The sequence below is a fragment of the Denticeps clupeoides genome, chromosome 10 (genome assembly GCF_900700375.1).
Source record: "Denticeps clupeoides chromosome 10, fDenClu1.1, whole genome shotgun sequence".
NCBI classification, from domain to species: Eukaryota; Metazoa; Chordata; class Actinopteri; order Clupeiformes; family Denticipitidae; genus Denticeps; species Denticeps clupeoides.
Window position 1 is genome coordinate 21987592 of NC_041716.1, and position 14568 is coordinate 22002159.

General features: G+C 40.3%; 1 protein-coding gene and 1 long non-coding RNA gene across 3 annotated transcripts; one reads left to right on the plus strand and one right to left on the minus strand.

The window, feature by feature from the left end:
- Window positions 1–3172: 3172 nt before the first annotated feature.
- On the minus strand, window positions 3173–11232 carry LOC114798891 (uncharacterized oxidoreductase YjhC). Of its 2 annotated transcripts, XM_028994978.1 has the most exons (14): window positions 10874–11219; window positions 10530–10630; window positions 9937–10021; window positions 9781–9854; window positions 9645–9704; window positions 8326–8433; window positions 7722–7778; window positions 7521–7651; window positions 7375–7429; window positions 7205–7297; window positions 6999–7133; window positions 6222–6323; window positions 5430–5591; window positions 3173–3975 (listed from the first exon to the last, which is right to left on the minus strand). In XM_028994978.1, the coding sequence occupies exons 2-14, from the start codon at window positions 10623–10625 to the stop codon at window positions 3841–3843; spliced, it is 1293 nt and encodes a 430-aa protein (XP_028850811.1). In that variant the 5' UTR covers window positions 10626–10630; window positions 10874–11219; the 3' UTR covers window positions 3173–3840. The 2 variants fall into 2 exon arrangements, with proteins under 2 accessions (XP_028850811.1, XP_028850812.1); XM_028994979.1 differs by lacking the exons at window positions 3173–3975; window positions 5430–5591 and adding an exon at window positions 5779–6017 and having other exon boundaries at window positions 10874–11232.
- LOC114798892 (uncharacterized) lies at window positions 11016–14568 on the plus strand. The gene is made up of 3 exons (XR_003751134.1): window positions 11016–11230; window positions 14067–14129; window positions 14518–14568. It is a non-coding gene; the product is annotated as an uncharacterized LOC114798892 (long non-coding RNA).

Here is a 14568-nt window from a genome sequence, read left to right on the forward strand (position 1 = left end):
TAGGATGACTTCAGTTTTATTAGCAAATTCACAAACACACAGAGCAAGAGAGATAAAACTAAACCTGGATCACAACCTGGAAAGTCCAACAGCAAGAATGTCGAGACTCCCAAACACTTCCAGTTTACCCCAGGAAACAACCCGTATTGGACAGTGTGCTTCCCGAAACACATTACAGTACTAAACAAAATAAACAGTTGTCGTTTCCTTTTATTTAGTCCCCTCTGGTGCAGTGGAACGAAATAATCCATGCTGGCCAGGTCCTTGTGGCAGAAGAAGGTAAAGGATCAAATGCTATAGCTTCCTCCTCCACACACACACATCACCCCGGAGAGTAATAATCCTCCTGCCGGCTCAGATCCACAGAGAGCAGCAGGCAACGGGGCAGTCGGCTACTAGCGGTTAAGGAAGCAGCCCCGTAATCAGAAGGTTGCCGGTTCAAATCCTGATCCACCAAGGTGCCACTGAGGTGCCACTGAGCAAAGCACCGTCCCCACACACTGCTCCCCGGGCGCCTGTCACGGTGCCCACTGCTCACTCAGGGTGGTGGTTAAATGCAGAGGACAAATTTCACTGGGCGATGTCAATATGCAGTTTTTATTGGAGTAGATGGACATGAGATGGGTTTGATGTATCCTGAGGAAGCTGTGGGCAGAGTTCTTCAATGAACTTGAGGAACAAACTCCTTCAATTCAAATGGGTGGAAATTCAGGGTGGTGTTTTAGAATGGTACTTGAGAGAAGTTATTGCATTTGAGTCTCCTCCAGCTCCCCTCACGTGTGGAGTACCACAAAGTTCTATTCTTGGGCCTCTTCTCTTTGTATTCTGCAAATTCGTTACTGGAGTGTATTACAGAAATTAAAGCATGAATGTAATAGATTTTTACCTTTAAATAAAAAAAGACAGAGGTCAAATTTCCTGCCTGGGCAGCTGCAATAAAGGAAGTCAACTGAATTGATTATCCAAGTTTATTCACCATGGCCATGGGGGTAACTCGCAAGAAGAACTCCCATCCCCTGATAGCAGTTCACAGCTTTTAAACCACGGGACATACAATGTTGAAACACAAGCTCACCCCAGATGGCACCATCAAGGTCCTTTTATCAACTGGGTCAGGCATAAGATACACAGTTGTCTTCTAATTATTTCATGACCACAGGTGTTGGTCAAATAACACGAGAGAAGTTCAGGTCATACAGTTTTCCTCCACACTTGTTTGGAGAGTTAAAATTGACAGGTTCTTTAAGAAGAAAAAATTGTCACACTTAATGTTGGCCTTAACCAGAAATTACTTGATCAACTTCAGATGGTCAAAAATGCTGCTTTTACTTGTTTTTTTTTTTTTATTTCTTCATACCCTTGATCCACAGTCTCTCCGGGCTGCTTCAGTTGTATGCTCCTCCATGTGTTCTCAGGTCAGCAGATCATTCGATGTTAATTGTCTCTAAGACAAGTAGGTTACTTACAGGTGACCGAGCTTTTTCAGTCGTTGCTTTACTTTACTTTTTGCAGACGCTTTTATCCAAAGCGACTTACCGGAGGAAGACACCAGCAATTCTCGTTCAATTTCTATACATTTTGAGTTTACAAAAACTAAGAGCCCTGATAAGGCCTAACTTGTCAGGAAAGAACATGCTCAGAGATTGTTAAGTGCTAGATGAAGAATTTATTTATTTGTTTATTTATTTGTTTGTTTGTTTGTTTATTGTTTTGTGCAGTGTGTACGCATGTGCGTGTGTAAGTGATTTGTCTGAAATACTTTTTGAATAAGTGGGTTTTCAACTGCTTCTAAAAGTGGTGGTAGTCTCGGCTAGTCGAATGGAACAGAGCAAGTTGTTCCACCAGCCAGGGACAACAAAGGAGAACAGAGTTGATTGGAATCGGAGACCCCGCGAAGAAGGAATTTTCAGTCTCATTTCATTTGCTGATCTGAGAGAGCGTGCAGGAGTGTAGCTAGGTAGTATTGTATTGATGTAGGAGGGTGCAGTTCCATTTACAGCCCTGTAGGCAAGCATCAAGGATTTGAACTCAATGCGAGCAGCTACCGGGAGCCAGTGGAGAGAGGTGAGAATGGGCGTGACATGGGTGTGTTTCGGCTGGTTGAAGATGAGACGGGCTGCCATATTTTGGACCATCTGGAGTGGTGTTATGACTGCAGAGGTTCCAGCCAGGAGAGAGTTACAGTAGTCGAGTTTGGAGATGACCATTGCCTGGACGAGGAGCTGCGGAGCCTGGTGTGAAATAAAAGGTCTAATCTTGCGAATGTTGTAGAGAGTGAACCTGCAGGATCTGGAGATCGCAGCAACGTGATGGTTCAAACTCAGTTTGTCATCGATCCAAATTCCAAGGCTTTTTGCAGACGCTGTGGGTGTTAACAGTAGTGAGCCCATTTGAATTGAGAGGTTATGCTGAGGGTAGTTGTTGCCCGGAAAGATCAGAATCTCGGTTTTGGATAGGTTGAGTTGGAGATGTTGCTCAGACATCCATGCCATCCATATGTCTGAGAGACAGGCCAAAATTTGTCTTTGCTCCAAACTATGGAACGAAATGGACTTAAACATCAGGCAGGCCATCTCCCTCTATGCTTTTAAGAGCTCCCTTAAACACATTTCTATCTCCTTGGCTGCTAAATCTGTTGGTTTTACTGTTTTGTTGTGATAGTTATTATATTACTGTTTTATTCACTTATTTCTCTTTGTCTGTGTAAATCATTTTGGTCAACTGCGTTGTTTTAAAGTGCTAGAGTTCAATTTGAACTTGAATTGTAGCACCCTATGATCTCATGTTCTACAGCAGAGCAGTTCTCTGCTGAAAGTGGGAACATGCGTGGTTGGTACGCTACTGACCATCTATATTCAAGAACATTACAAGCTGATGAAAACCATGCAACATAAGTCACCCATGATGGGATCTGATGCAAATCATCTATTTGAGATCGCCTTCTCCTTTTGTGGTGACTATTTTATTGAATTTGTTGATTTGTATGCGTTAACCAATTAGAATGCAGAGAATGTTAGATTAAGAATGTTGGAAATTGACAAGCAGAAGCACTCCAAAAATAAAAAAAATGTCCCACACCGCATTACTGAAAATTATTTTTATTACAATTTATTACAATTCATTTATTACATTTGTATTTTGGTAATACTCAGAGGAGTGTATATATCATAATATGAAATTCCACAGAAACTGAACAATAAACAGAAATGTAATGGAATGCAAATAAGTAAAATTACATGTCCATATGTGTAACAAAGCTGCAATTTTTACATATTCAATAAATTTTACTGTGGATTTTAAAGAATTAAAATACATTAAAGCATTAACATTACATTGTTACAATACATAACATTACACTAACAAAACATTAACTATACACAAAGTTTGGGGCTTGATCACTAACGTCACCAAGATTTACATGGAAAAATAGGTAAAGCACGGAAGAACCACTGTTTCTGTCAACCACAACAGCTCTGATGCAAGCTTCCTTATTCTGGACTATTTAAACCTGTAAGTATGAATAAGGTCACATGCATCATACATCATTAAATAATCATTAAACTTTATGGTTGACACATTTACACACCAACCAAAATGGTAATTCTTTTCTCTTCAATACCAAGTGGTTCTTCCATGTTTTATGCATGTATGTAAATCCTGAGGACACATTTACACCGGTGAACAATAGTAACAAGCAAAGAAGTGCTGCAGCACTTTTAAAATAGTGCCCACTGTGTTGGATTTATTACATGATTTTACTTTATTAATATTATGAATTACTCAATAGTGCTGAATGTTATGCTGAACCATGACCAATTTTTTATCGATACAGAAAGCAAATTATTCATTCTGCTCCTGATGAGGTCCACAGAAGACCACTCTGTTCTCCAGACGAGCCCTTTCTGCCAGAAACACCAATCTGTGACTTGCCAGAGTCTCCTCTGGACCAGAATGAATCAAAGAGGGATCTGCACTCTGCACACAAAACAATGAAAGCCTTTTTGATAGTGTATTTTACTACAAAAGCACATTAATCGAGATGATGATATACCCTCCGTCTGCTTGGTCACACCAACTGCCGTTTTTGTAACACATGCAAGACTTGGGGCTCTAATTTGGCCCATCATATTGGAATTATGGAATGTGCTAAATGCTTGGTGTTACAATTTGTAGTTACAAATGTTGACCAGAACATGTTGCCAGAACCCGGGTTCACTCTGGCACAAAGGATTACCTATCGCGATAATCATGCCCAAGCAAAATAAATCTTGGTGATTGGTTATTCCAGAAAGGAATAGTGGATTTGTACCAAATTACTACTTGCAGGCATCGTTACATCCCTAATTATAAGAAGTATTCATTTGCACTGAAGTCACGATGGTTAGTCAACTCTGTATTAGAGATGCAGGTGCATGTGCCTGAAAGGGCAGTCATTCAACTGATTTGCTTAATGACAAATGTTCCATAATTTATATTAATAAAGACACAAGGAGATTAAAGGATCTTTAACAGTGAAATTTAAGACTGTGAGAAGGAAGGTTTTTCCTGTACCTTATAGAATTCATTTGTTCTCTATTTAGCCATACAGACCATTTAAATCAGTGATATAAACACATGAAATAGTCTATGTAAACTAAAACAATTAGCATAATTGCCATTGCAAACGACTCTGGAGCACTAGTTTCAGATGAGTGCAGAGTAGTCTTCTTTGTGAGGAAGTCAAAAACTCTGATTCTGTTGCCATAGTAGGGTGGTAGTAGCCTAGCGGGTAAGACACTCACCTATGAACCAGAAGACCCAGGTTCAAATCCCACTTACTACCATTGTGTCCCTGACACTTAACCCTAAGTTGCTCCAGGGGGGGACTGTCCCTGTAACTACTGATTGCAAGTTGCTCTGGATAAGGGCGTCTGATAAATGCCATAAATGTAAATAATTTAATTACTCATTAAAATGTGTAATTTGTACTGCTTTTCCCCTTTTAATGTGTATGAAACTCCTAATTTTGGAATTGTAGAAATGATGTTTCAACTAGAAAGGTAACTACATAACACAAGCCGGATCAATTTAATGTTATCCCCCCCAAAAAAAATAAATGCGATCTAGGCAATAGTGTTGCCTGCAGTGGGGTCACATAGGAAACACAAGATGTTTTATTGAGTTTCCAAGCTGCCAGCTCAGAAATTTAGGCAGAGGGATGGGACTTAAATTGGGTAACTACAAACATGCTTAGAGATGCCACATCATAAATGGTCTTGGGAGACACCTAATTACATTTCATAGTAGCATTTACTCAGAAAGTTATACTCAAAATTAAAAGGTTACAGCTAAAGGTACCTGGATACACCAGAAATAATGTTTCATACTTTTACTACCAGGAGCATGCGAAAAATTACTCAATATTCATGTATCTATTGTAAACTACTTACAGCAACAGCGGAGATGAAAGCATCAACGAGATGATAATCTGCATTTCCATGTCCCGCCATTGCAAACGACTCTGGAGCACTAGATTCAGATGAGTGCAGAGTAGTCTTCTTTGTGAGGAAGTCAAAAACTCGGATTCTGTTGCCATCATAGGTGAGTTCGCCCTGCACAAGGACAGAGACTTCAATGCAGAACCTACAGGTGCAATTTATGAAACAGCTGTACTAATAGTAGGCTTGTCACGATACTGAAACTTCAATCTCAATACCAATTTTAATTACGGTACTCGATACTATTTGACACTACAGGGGAAGGCAGTAAATAAATAATAAATATTGAATATAAATCATGAATAAATAATGAATATTTTTGGCTCAACACAAACAGGTGCCCAAGTTAGAGGGCTTTCTATAATGGTCCAATATCATCACTGTGGACATATAATTGTGGACCATGTTATTGTCTAAAACGTATAAACGTACTTTCTTCAATGCACCATGAGGGACTATTTAATAGCAGCCTTGCTCTGACACACACTGCATGCTGACTCTGCTCCTCCAAAGTTTCACATCCTCCATTTGGAGTTTTTGCTGGTGTACAGAAAAGTTTGGTGTCATTTGTAACTGGCTAAATAAGAAAAAATATGTTGTTATAGCATACCTATCACAAATGAATCCACAGTGTAGGAACGAAGTCAATCAGTTATAACAGTTTATGACAACCGAGAAGCTGCTGTACGTGTCCCGTGCGGAATGGAAGCAGTACGGAAGATAAGACAGAAAACAGTTCCTGACCTTGCTACCATAAATGCTTGTTTTGCGTTGGCAGATCTCCTCAGTAAATGCCACCATGGAGAAGGCTACGGTGAGGCCACCCTCAAACTCTATATTCACAACCTGCAGAGAACCGGACACCGAAGTACAGGGTTCTTACACATTTTTAGAAAAGAATTCACACAACTTTTACATTATATTTCAATTAATCTAATGCAAATTTTCATGACCATACAATTTCTATGTAAATGTGGGAAGAAAAAAAATCCCTAAATATTATTTAAACTAAATTTATGATAACCCTGAAAAGTTTCACTTTAAACGTTGTAGTTTTTTGCAGTCTCAAATAATTAGATTTATGATTATATATATATATATATCACACACACACACACACACACACACACACACACACACACAGGTAATTGCAGTTTGTAGGCAAATGCACTTATTAAAGAAAATGGATCAGAATATCTAAATAAAAGTCGCAATCAATTGTCACAAGATGCAAGCCAGTATTCCAAGTCAACACAGCATTGCATACAGTGACAGCAATATAGTGTAATGCAGTGTACTGTTTTCCATGCAAATCTAAAAAATATATATAAATACTTTACTTGTGCATGGAGCACAAACAGCCTTTCACTTCGTTTTATGGCTCGTGTCTTAACTTGATTCATTTGAATTAAACAGTTTTTGTATTCTGTTTTTTTCCAATGGAATTCAGTAACAAATGACAGTGAGATGACAGATGATAGCAGACTATTAAAACCGTCCAAACAAAAAGCAACGGCTCACCTGATTGGAGCATACATTGTTGTCACATTCATAGACGCAGCGTCCATATGGCCCATTTCGCAGTGCCTCAGTGACAGACTCAATGTCAGGTACTGAGCTGCTACAGATCACAGAGACTGGCCAGCCCACATGGCCCTGAAAGACATCATGTGACTGCTGATCTACGGGCCTGGTGCAGGAACATTACAAGAGGCACGCTCCTGTACCTGCTTCACTCTGTCCAGGTAGATCTTGCAGGCAGAGTACGGGCAGGTCTTTTCCACAAGACAATCCAAGCACCGATCAGCTGCTCCAACAGGCTACAGGACAGCAATATGCATTCACACATGACAGGGACACACTCTGGCAATAGATTGAGTTTCATACATAGCCAAACCTTATTTTCTTTGCGGAAGTGGTTCAATGATCCAAATGAAGAAATTTTAATGCACCTATAAATTACAATTTTTATGTGATATGTTCTGACTGCATTCCACATTCCCTGTCAATAAAAAGGGAAAATATGATGACAGTTGTTCTGACCTACGGCCACCCGTCCAGTGATGAATGAGGTCAAGATCATGGCAGGATTTCGCCAAAAGGGCAAAGGAACTCTGGGCTTCATTCCTCCAGTTCCCTCTGACAAAGGAGTGAGCAAAGTGATAGAAGCCCACCTGCAAGACCACGGCACATGACAGAGGGTCCACAAGCACTGGGATTAAATAGGATTCCAAAGGTACTCACTGGTTCCAGGTGTTGAATGTGCATCACGTCACCAACAGCACCATGGTCAATCAGCTCCTGTAATATTAGAAATCAGCAAAGGGCTTTGGAAAAATTCCCAGCTGCAGGGCCTCAATGCAAATATGGAACAAGAGTGTTCCATGAATAGGGCATGAGTGTGCATGAATAGGGTTTTAAACTATAGAATTCTACTATAGAAATCTAAACCACATCATAATCTAGTACTTTCATCCTCCATTCACAGAATTATGTGTAGAAGCTTTAGGAAATACTTCTATTAAATAGGGTTTTTACGTATATTTAATTAAAAATAAGCTTTTAAACGAATGGTTTTTGCAAATCAGGTCCTAGCAAACCAAATGAAGGGGTTTCAGCGATAGACATCTTCAAAGTGAAAGTGAAGTGATTGTCATTGTGGGGACGGTACTTTGCTCAGTGGCACCTCGGTGGACTCAAACTGGCAACCTTGTGATTATGGGTCCGCTGCCCATATGCCACCACTGCCCCAGGCTTAAATCGCTAATTCAGGTCACTCTGGATAAGCGCATCTGCCAAATGCTCTAAATATGAAATGTAAAGGACGATTCTCTGTGAAAATGCTGACCTTGATTTTGCTGATGAGGGGGTCATATCTGAGAACATGACAGACCATGAGCATGACGCCACTAGTGATGCAGGTCTCCACAATCTCTGTGCACTCTTCTTCAGTCACCTGAGCACACACACACACACACACACACACACACACACACCATGATTAAGCACTAGGGGTGTAATGATATGCCCAGGTCACGATACGGTACGTATCGCGATACTGGGTCCACAAGACAATATGTATCACGATATTTTGAACAAAAGTGAAAAATGAAACTGAAATTTAAATAACAGATTTATTTTAAAAACATTAACAAATTTGAATAATTTTCTTTGTTGTACATACAATACACATTTCAAGGTTTAATAAAAAAAACCTTCTGTATTCAAAATAACAACTGAATATCTCTTTCTGTTAAATTTAACATGAACTTAAAATTAAAGATACCTCAGACAGAACTTCTTAAAGCAGTAAATATGCGATCTCAAGCATCTTTTGCTTTTCCTGAGCACAGCTGTGGCACTGCGGTGAAAGAAAGCTACGACTTTCCTTACGCGACCAAGCAATCGACTGACGCGAGGCACATTTAAACACTTAATATGCGGTGACAGCCCGGCTTCTCTCACTGCCACCTCCGTGTTGCGTGCGTTGTCAGTAACAACTGCAGTACTACGAGGAGCCCCATCAAGCTCCCACTCTTGTACAGCCGCTGTGTTAGACCCAGTGTGCGAATCAAAAAGCGGGCGAGTCTGAAGCACGAAACTTTTCATTTCCCACTCCGTGATTGTAATATAGCTCTGACAAGCCCGCAAGGTCCACCCGTCAGTTGCCACATCCTCTGCTTTGTTCACACCGTCGACCACCTTTGCCTTAGCTTCACGGTACAGCGCTGGAACTACCTCTTTTTTAAATGCCACATCATATTCGAAGTGTTTGACGCTGTGTTTGGCATCCTTGTTTTACAGTGTTTACAAAAAGTTTGTGTTTTGACTGTAATTTTTTTACCGGCGTCCTGTCGCGTGACTGGAAAACCAGACGATGGACTTATAAGAAGACGCCCGGGGCATCTTCAATTTCACTCTCAGCCGAACTCATGTCGCCCTAATAATGTTCAAGTGATTTCTGCGGCTGCGATGACTGTTGCAGAGTAGGTCACGTCGGCAGCTCAACCAATAGGATTAAGCTGACGTCATATCGTAAACGTATCGCCAACACTCTATGATACGTATCGTAACATTTTAGCACCGCGAAATATTGCACTGCGATATATCGTTACACCCCTATTAAGCACACCGACTTTCATGACAGTTATATGATGAAGAACTCACCGCCATGGGCTTTTCTAGCAGAATGTGGTAGCCTTTCTTTGCCAGCGCAACAGCAGGGTCCTAAAAAAAAACTTTTTAGAACAAATCCCTACACAAGCCCAAGAGGAGTATAGTAAATCATGAAACTTGCACATACCCTATGAAGCCGGTCAGGGGTGCAGATAAATACAGCATCTGCAAACTTCTCCCTGTCTGCCACCTGCCTCCAGTCTAGTAAAGAGTGATGTGAACTCTTCATTTCATGTTAACCACAGAGAAATGTGTGCGTTATAGAAAACATTGACAACATTACCACTGAATGTGTTCTCATCAGGTATTTGGTGCCTTTTTTGGAGGTTCTTCTGTGCAAATGTTCTGGGATCTGCCACGCCTACAACCTACAACACATGCAAACACAAAAATTTATTGTAGGGCTTATGCTCCAATACTGTTAAGTACTGAAATATTCCTTCAGTTTTGGTGCTAAATACTGACAGCCAAACAGTCAATCTTCTGAGCTAACAGCTTACATGTCACAATCTAAAAAAGTTTAGCACAATGCAGGTCTAAGAGTTTAAGACAAATGGGTCAGAAAAAATTGGTCAGGTTTAGAATATTTGGTTACACCCAGTTTTTTCATGGAGTAGCTTAGAACTAATCAACTGCCTAATGTGTTGAATTATTGCTCAGATTTCTAGGCTATACTTCTGCACAGATGAATGAAGGTGACTTAAGACGTATTATTAAGTCTTAAGTGACTTACATATTAATCTGAATATTTTTTTACTAAATTGAGCAACCTGCTGCAGTAGTCAGACCAAATGGTGCATAATGAGTACAACCATTCTAATTCAACTTTATACTTGTTTGAGCACAGGCCTGGTTAATGTTTGACAGGGACCTTACCTGCATGCGGACGGGGTTTATGGTAGCAAACTCTGCGTAGTTCTTCCCACGGTTCCCAGCACCGATCACAATTACTTTGACAAAGGTGGACATCATAGAACCTGCTCCACAGGAGACATTCTGACCATCTCTGCCATTAAAAGCATGAGCCTACTAAACATTGTTAATGATCTTTATACTCAGATTTCCAATTAAATAACAGCAGTCAGTTGCAGTCATGTACTGCTGAAGCATGCTATATCTTGCAGCTAGAACAGTGTGCACACACAGCACACATCAGCTTTTCTGACTAGACCAATGATGGACAGGTGCTGTCAGGATCAATAAGAAACAGTGGAACCTACCCGAGTGTAATGGTCTCCCAGCTCGTCACGTCATGAACCGTCCTGACTTATTTCTCCAGCTACCTACAGAGTCGCGCTTTGCGGAAGTGACGTTTCAACCAATCGCAGTCGCCGTCTTGGCGCCGTTGCAAGTATACCGAGAGTATAAAACGGGCGTTTCTTATGCAGCACCGGGAACGCCTACCAGTTTCTCATCCACTCGCCATAGATATATACGCCAGGTGCATAGATATACATACACTAGATATCCATTTCAACTTCTCAGCAGGCGCCATATTTGGACGGGGTTTCAAGCTCATTCTCTGACGCTTCTCTGACGGTACGAGCGAAATATGACGAAGGCATAACATTTCATAAGTAAGATTTTATTTTATCATCTTGTATGTTACGTAAGTTTGTATTCCTGTTACAGACCAGAGCATCTGTCTGCAATTTTTGACAAATCTATACAAAATGCCTCTGTGTATGGAGCTGCCCTGTCTAAAGTTTTTTCCAAATAAGCAGGTAAATGGACGTTCATCTTTGATATTAAATATATAAAAAAATATTTTACTTATCTGAAAAATGAATTGTATACAGTTCTTTGTCTATTGCTTCCTACAAATCCCTGTTGCTTTGGATAAAAGCATAAGTATAAATGTATGAGTGGTACCGATACAGGGCTCATCATGAAGATTGCACTTCAGTTCTATAAGTACAGAGATGTGCTTTGCACATACATAAACCTTACAATTCAGCATTTAACCATCACCCTTGGTGAGCAGTGGGCACCATGGCAGGCGCCCGGGGAGCAGTGTGTGGGGACGGTGCTTTGCTTAGTGGCACCTCAGTAGCACCTTAGCGGATCGGGATTCAAACCGGCAGCCTTCTGATTACGGGGCCACTTCCTTAACCGCTAGGCCACCTTTGGTTTTGTTATTTCTCAATTACAATAATTTGGTTTGTGGTGATGTTCAAAAATGAAATAATAAAATGACTTTTAAGTCATTTTTCTTAACACATTTACTCTTACCTTTATTATTTACCGTATATTATACAGATATAAAAATATGTGTATACATAGCTAGTGGGTAACACACTTAAGCCTGAGTGTCTCCAGGGGGGGACTGTCCCTGTAACTACTGATTGTAAGTCACTCTGGATAAGGGCGTCTGGTAAATGCTGTAAATGTAAATGTCCTACCAAATGCAACTGTGCATGTGCACGCCCACAAACGCATTCTGCCAAGTTTAGTTGGAGTATTTACCAAAATACCAAAATATCTCTGAGCTATCAAAATATACCTGTGACTTTTGGACAATAAAGTGTCATAATTAATATTCAAACACTGGTGGTCTATTCACTGGTGGTAGGCCAATCTGATGGGTGTTTCTGAGCTATCGCAACATACTATTTGTGGTATGTAATAGTATAATTATTATATAAACAAGCTGCACATCGCATTTCTACTTTTACCGAACTTTGGGCACACAACAGACCAGTTGATCCGCTGTGGTGACCCCTGACTTGAGAAGCCGAAGGGAGACGACAACAAAGCCAAAGTGCAATATCAAATGTGCAAACTTCTCATTCAACTTCATTCTCATTCTCATTCACTTTACTCTATTTATCTCTCTTATATATGAAGGTTAACTATAATGCAAGAATTTTGTAACTGACTAGATACAGTTGACTGGATAAATTTAATAACTGAATTTAATTTACAAAAATCTGAGTAACCTACCATTTTTGTTGCATCATAGATTATATCTGTATCGGTTACAGCATGTTTTGCCATTCTTGATAGATATATAATGCAGGAGCTGGAGATTAGAAAGTGAAGTGTAGTGTCTTCACATCCCAGTCATCCTCTGCAACATTCTTAAATAAATAAAGTGAAGTGATTGTCACATGTGATACACAGCAGCACAGCACATGATGCACACAGTGAAATTTGTCCTCTGCATTTAACCCATCACCCTGAGTGAGCAGTGGGCACCATGACAGGCGCCCGGGGAGCAATGTGTGGGGACGGTGCTTTGCTCACTGGCACCTCAGTGACACCTTGGGCAATACAAAGTACATCACCATCATGAAGCGCTGTCATGGATCCTCCAGCTGTGTATGTCCATGTTCTGCTCTACAATATGCCTCACCAGTATCATAAAAAAATACATGTTTTCACTGAGTTTGGTGTTGCCTGTGTTATCACAGTGAAGGGCTAAGGGTGGAGTTTTGCATTGTAGAGGACAGGATGGTAATATTGTTCGTGTTTCAATGTGGGAAATCTGTATTAGCCAGAAATTAGTGAGTCTAGTAACAAAACACAGTCATTCACAAAATATCAATTTAAAAATAAGTACAAATCATTGTACAATTACCCCTCTACCACCACCCTTCCATTATTTACTGAGGGGTGGCGAGACTACAATCTTGTTGTACTACTGTACTCAATACAGTCTTCAAATAAAGTCAAATCATGTACTGAAATCTGTTCATTTTATGAAGCCTGGTGAAAATATCCAAACATAAAGAAAATAAGGGTGAAATAGTTATATGATGTTATATAAGATCATATAAGGCAACATCACCAGTTGCTGTCCAGCCATTGAACATCTGATGCTTTCCTGATTTACAATAATGTGAAACACCTAGCATGTCACTACAAGGGTCCCAATTGCATTTTCACCATCCTGGAGCACAACTTCCACCAAGGTCTTTCTTCGGGCTTCCTGAGAAAGCCTAAAATGTACATATTTAAATTTAAATGCCAATTCAGTACAATACATGCCAATACTTAAATACAGTGGTTGAAACACTTACAGTACATTTTACACTGTACAGTGCATCCAGGGCAGTGGTGGCCTAGCGGTTACGGAAGCGGCCCCATAATCAGACCGGTTTGAATCCTGACTTGCCAAGGTACCACTGAGGTGCCACTGTGCACCGTGTGCTGTGCTGCTGTGTATCACAATGACAATCACTTCACATTCACTTCAATCACTTCACTTTCATTTCAGATAGTATTCACAGCGCATGACTTTTTCCATATTTTGTTATTTAACAGCCTTATCCTAAAATTGATTCCTTTTTTTCCCCATGCACCATAATCACAACATGAAAAAAATATAGATGTTCAATGGCTGGGCCACTCAAGGACATTCACAGAGTTGTACGGAAGCCACTCTTTTGAAATCTTGGCTGTGTGTTTAAGGTCAATGTCCTGAAGAAAGATGAACTGCCACCCCAGTCTGAGATCAAGAGCGCACTGGAGCAGGTGTGTGGCTTTCCAAACCAGGTCTGATCAGCTGTTTTTCCACAGGTGGACTCCAATTAAACTGCAGAAACATCTCAAGGATGATCAGGGGAAACTGGAGGCCAAATCCTCAAGTATATTTTTTGGTTGCCATTATGAGGTGTTGTGTGTAGAATTCTGATGGGAAAAATGCATTTAATCCATTTTGGAATAAAGCTGTAACATAACAAAATAGGATGGGTAGATCAGACATATCAGTCTAATATCCTAAATCCAGAGAAACAGTTATTTTTTTATTTCATGTATTGGCTCTACAGTAGATGCAGATTGTAAAGGATAACTGACTGAATAACACAGTCTTAGTGAATATATACACTCCAAACTAGGATGACAGTGTATTTCTTTTTAGGATAATATACAGCTCGGGCAGTGGTGGCTTAGCGGTTATGGAAGCGGCCCC

Bases quoted from the DNA above. Each gene is read 5' to 3' on its own strand.
- LOC114798891 (XM_028994978.1), bottom strand. From the start codon at position 10,625: ATGATGTCCACCTTTGTCAAAGTAATTGTGATCGGTGCTGGGAACCGT. The intron at 9,855-9,936 runs GTAATGTTGTCA...ACTCTTTACTAG, and splicing joins TGATGAGAACACATTCAGTG to ACTGGAGGCAGGTGGCAGAC. The intron at 8,434-9,644 runs GTGAGTTCTTCA...GTGTGTGCTCAG, and splicing joins TGCTAGAAAAGCCCATGGCG to GTGACTGAAGAAGAGTGCAC.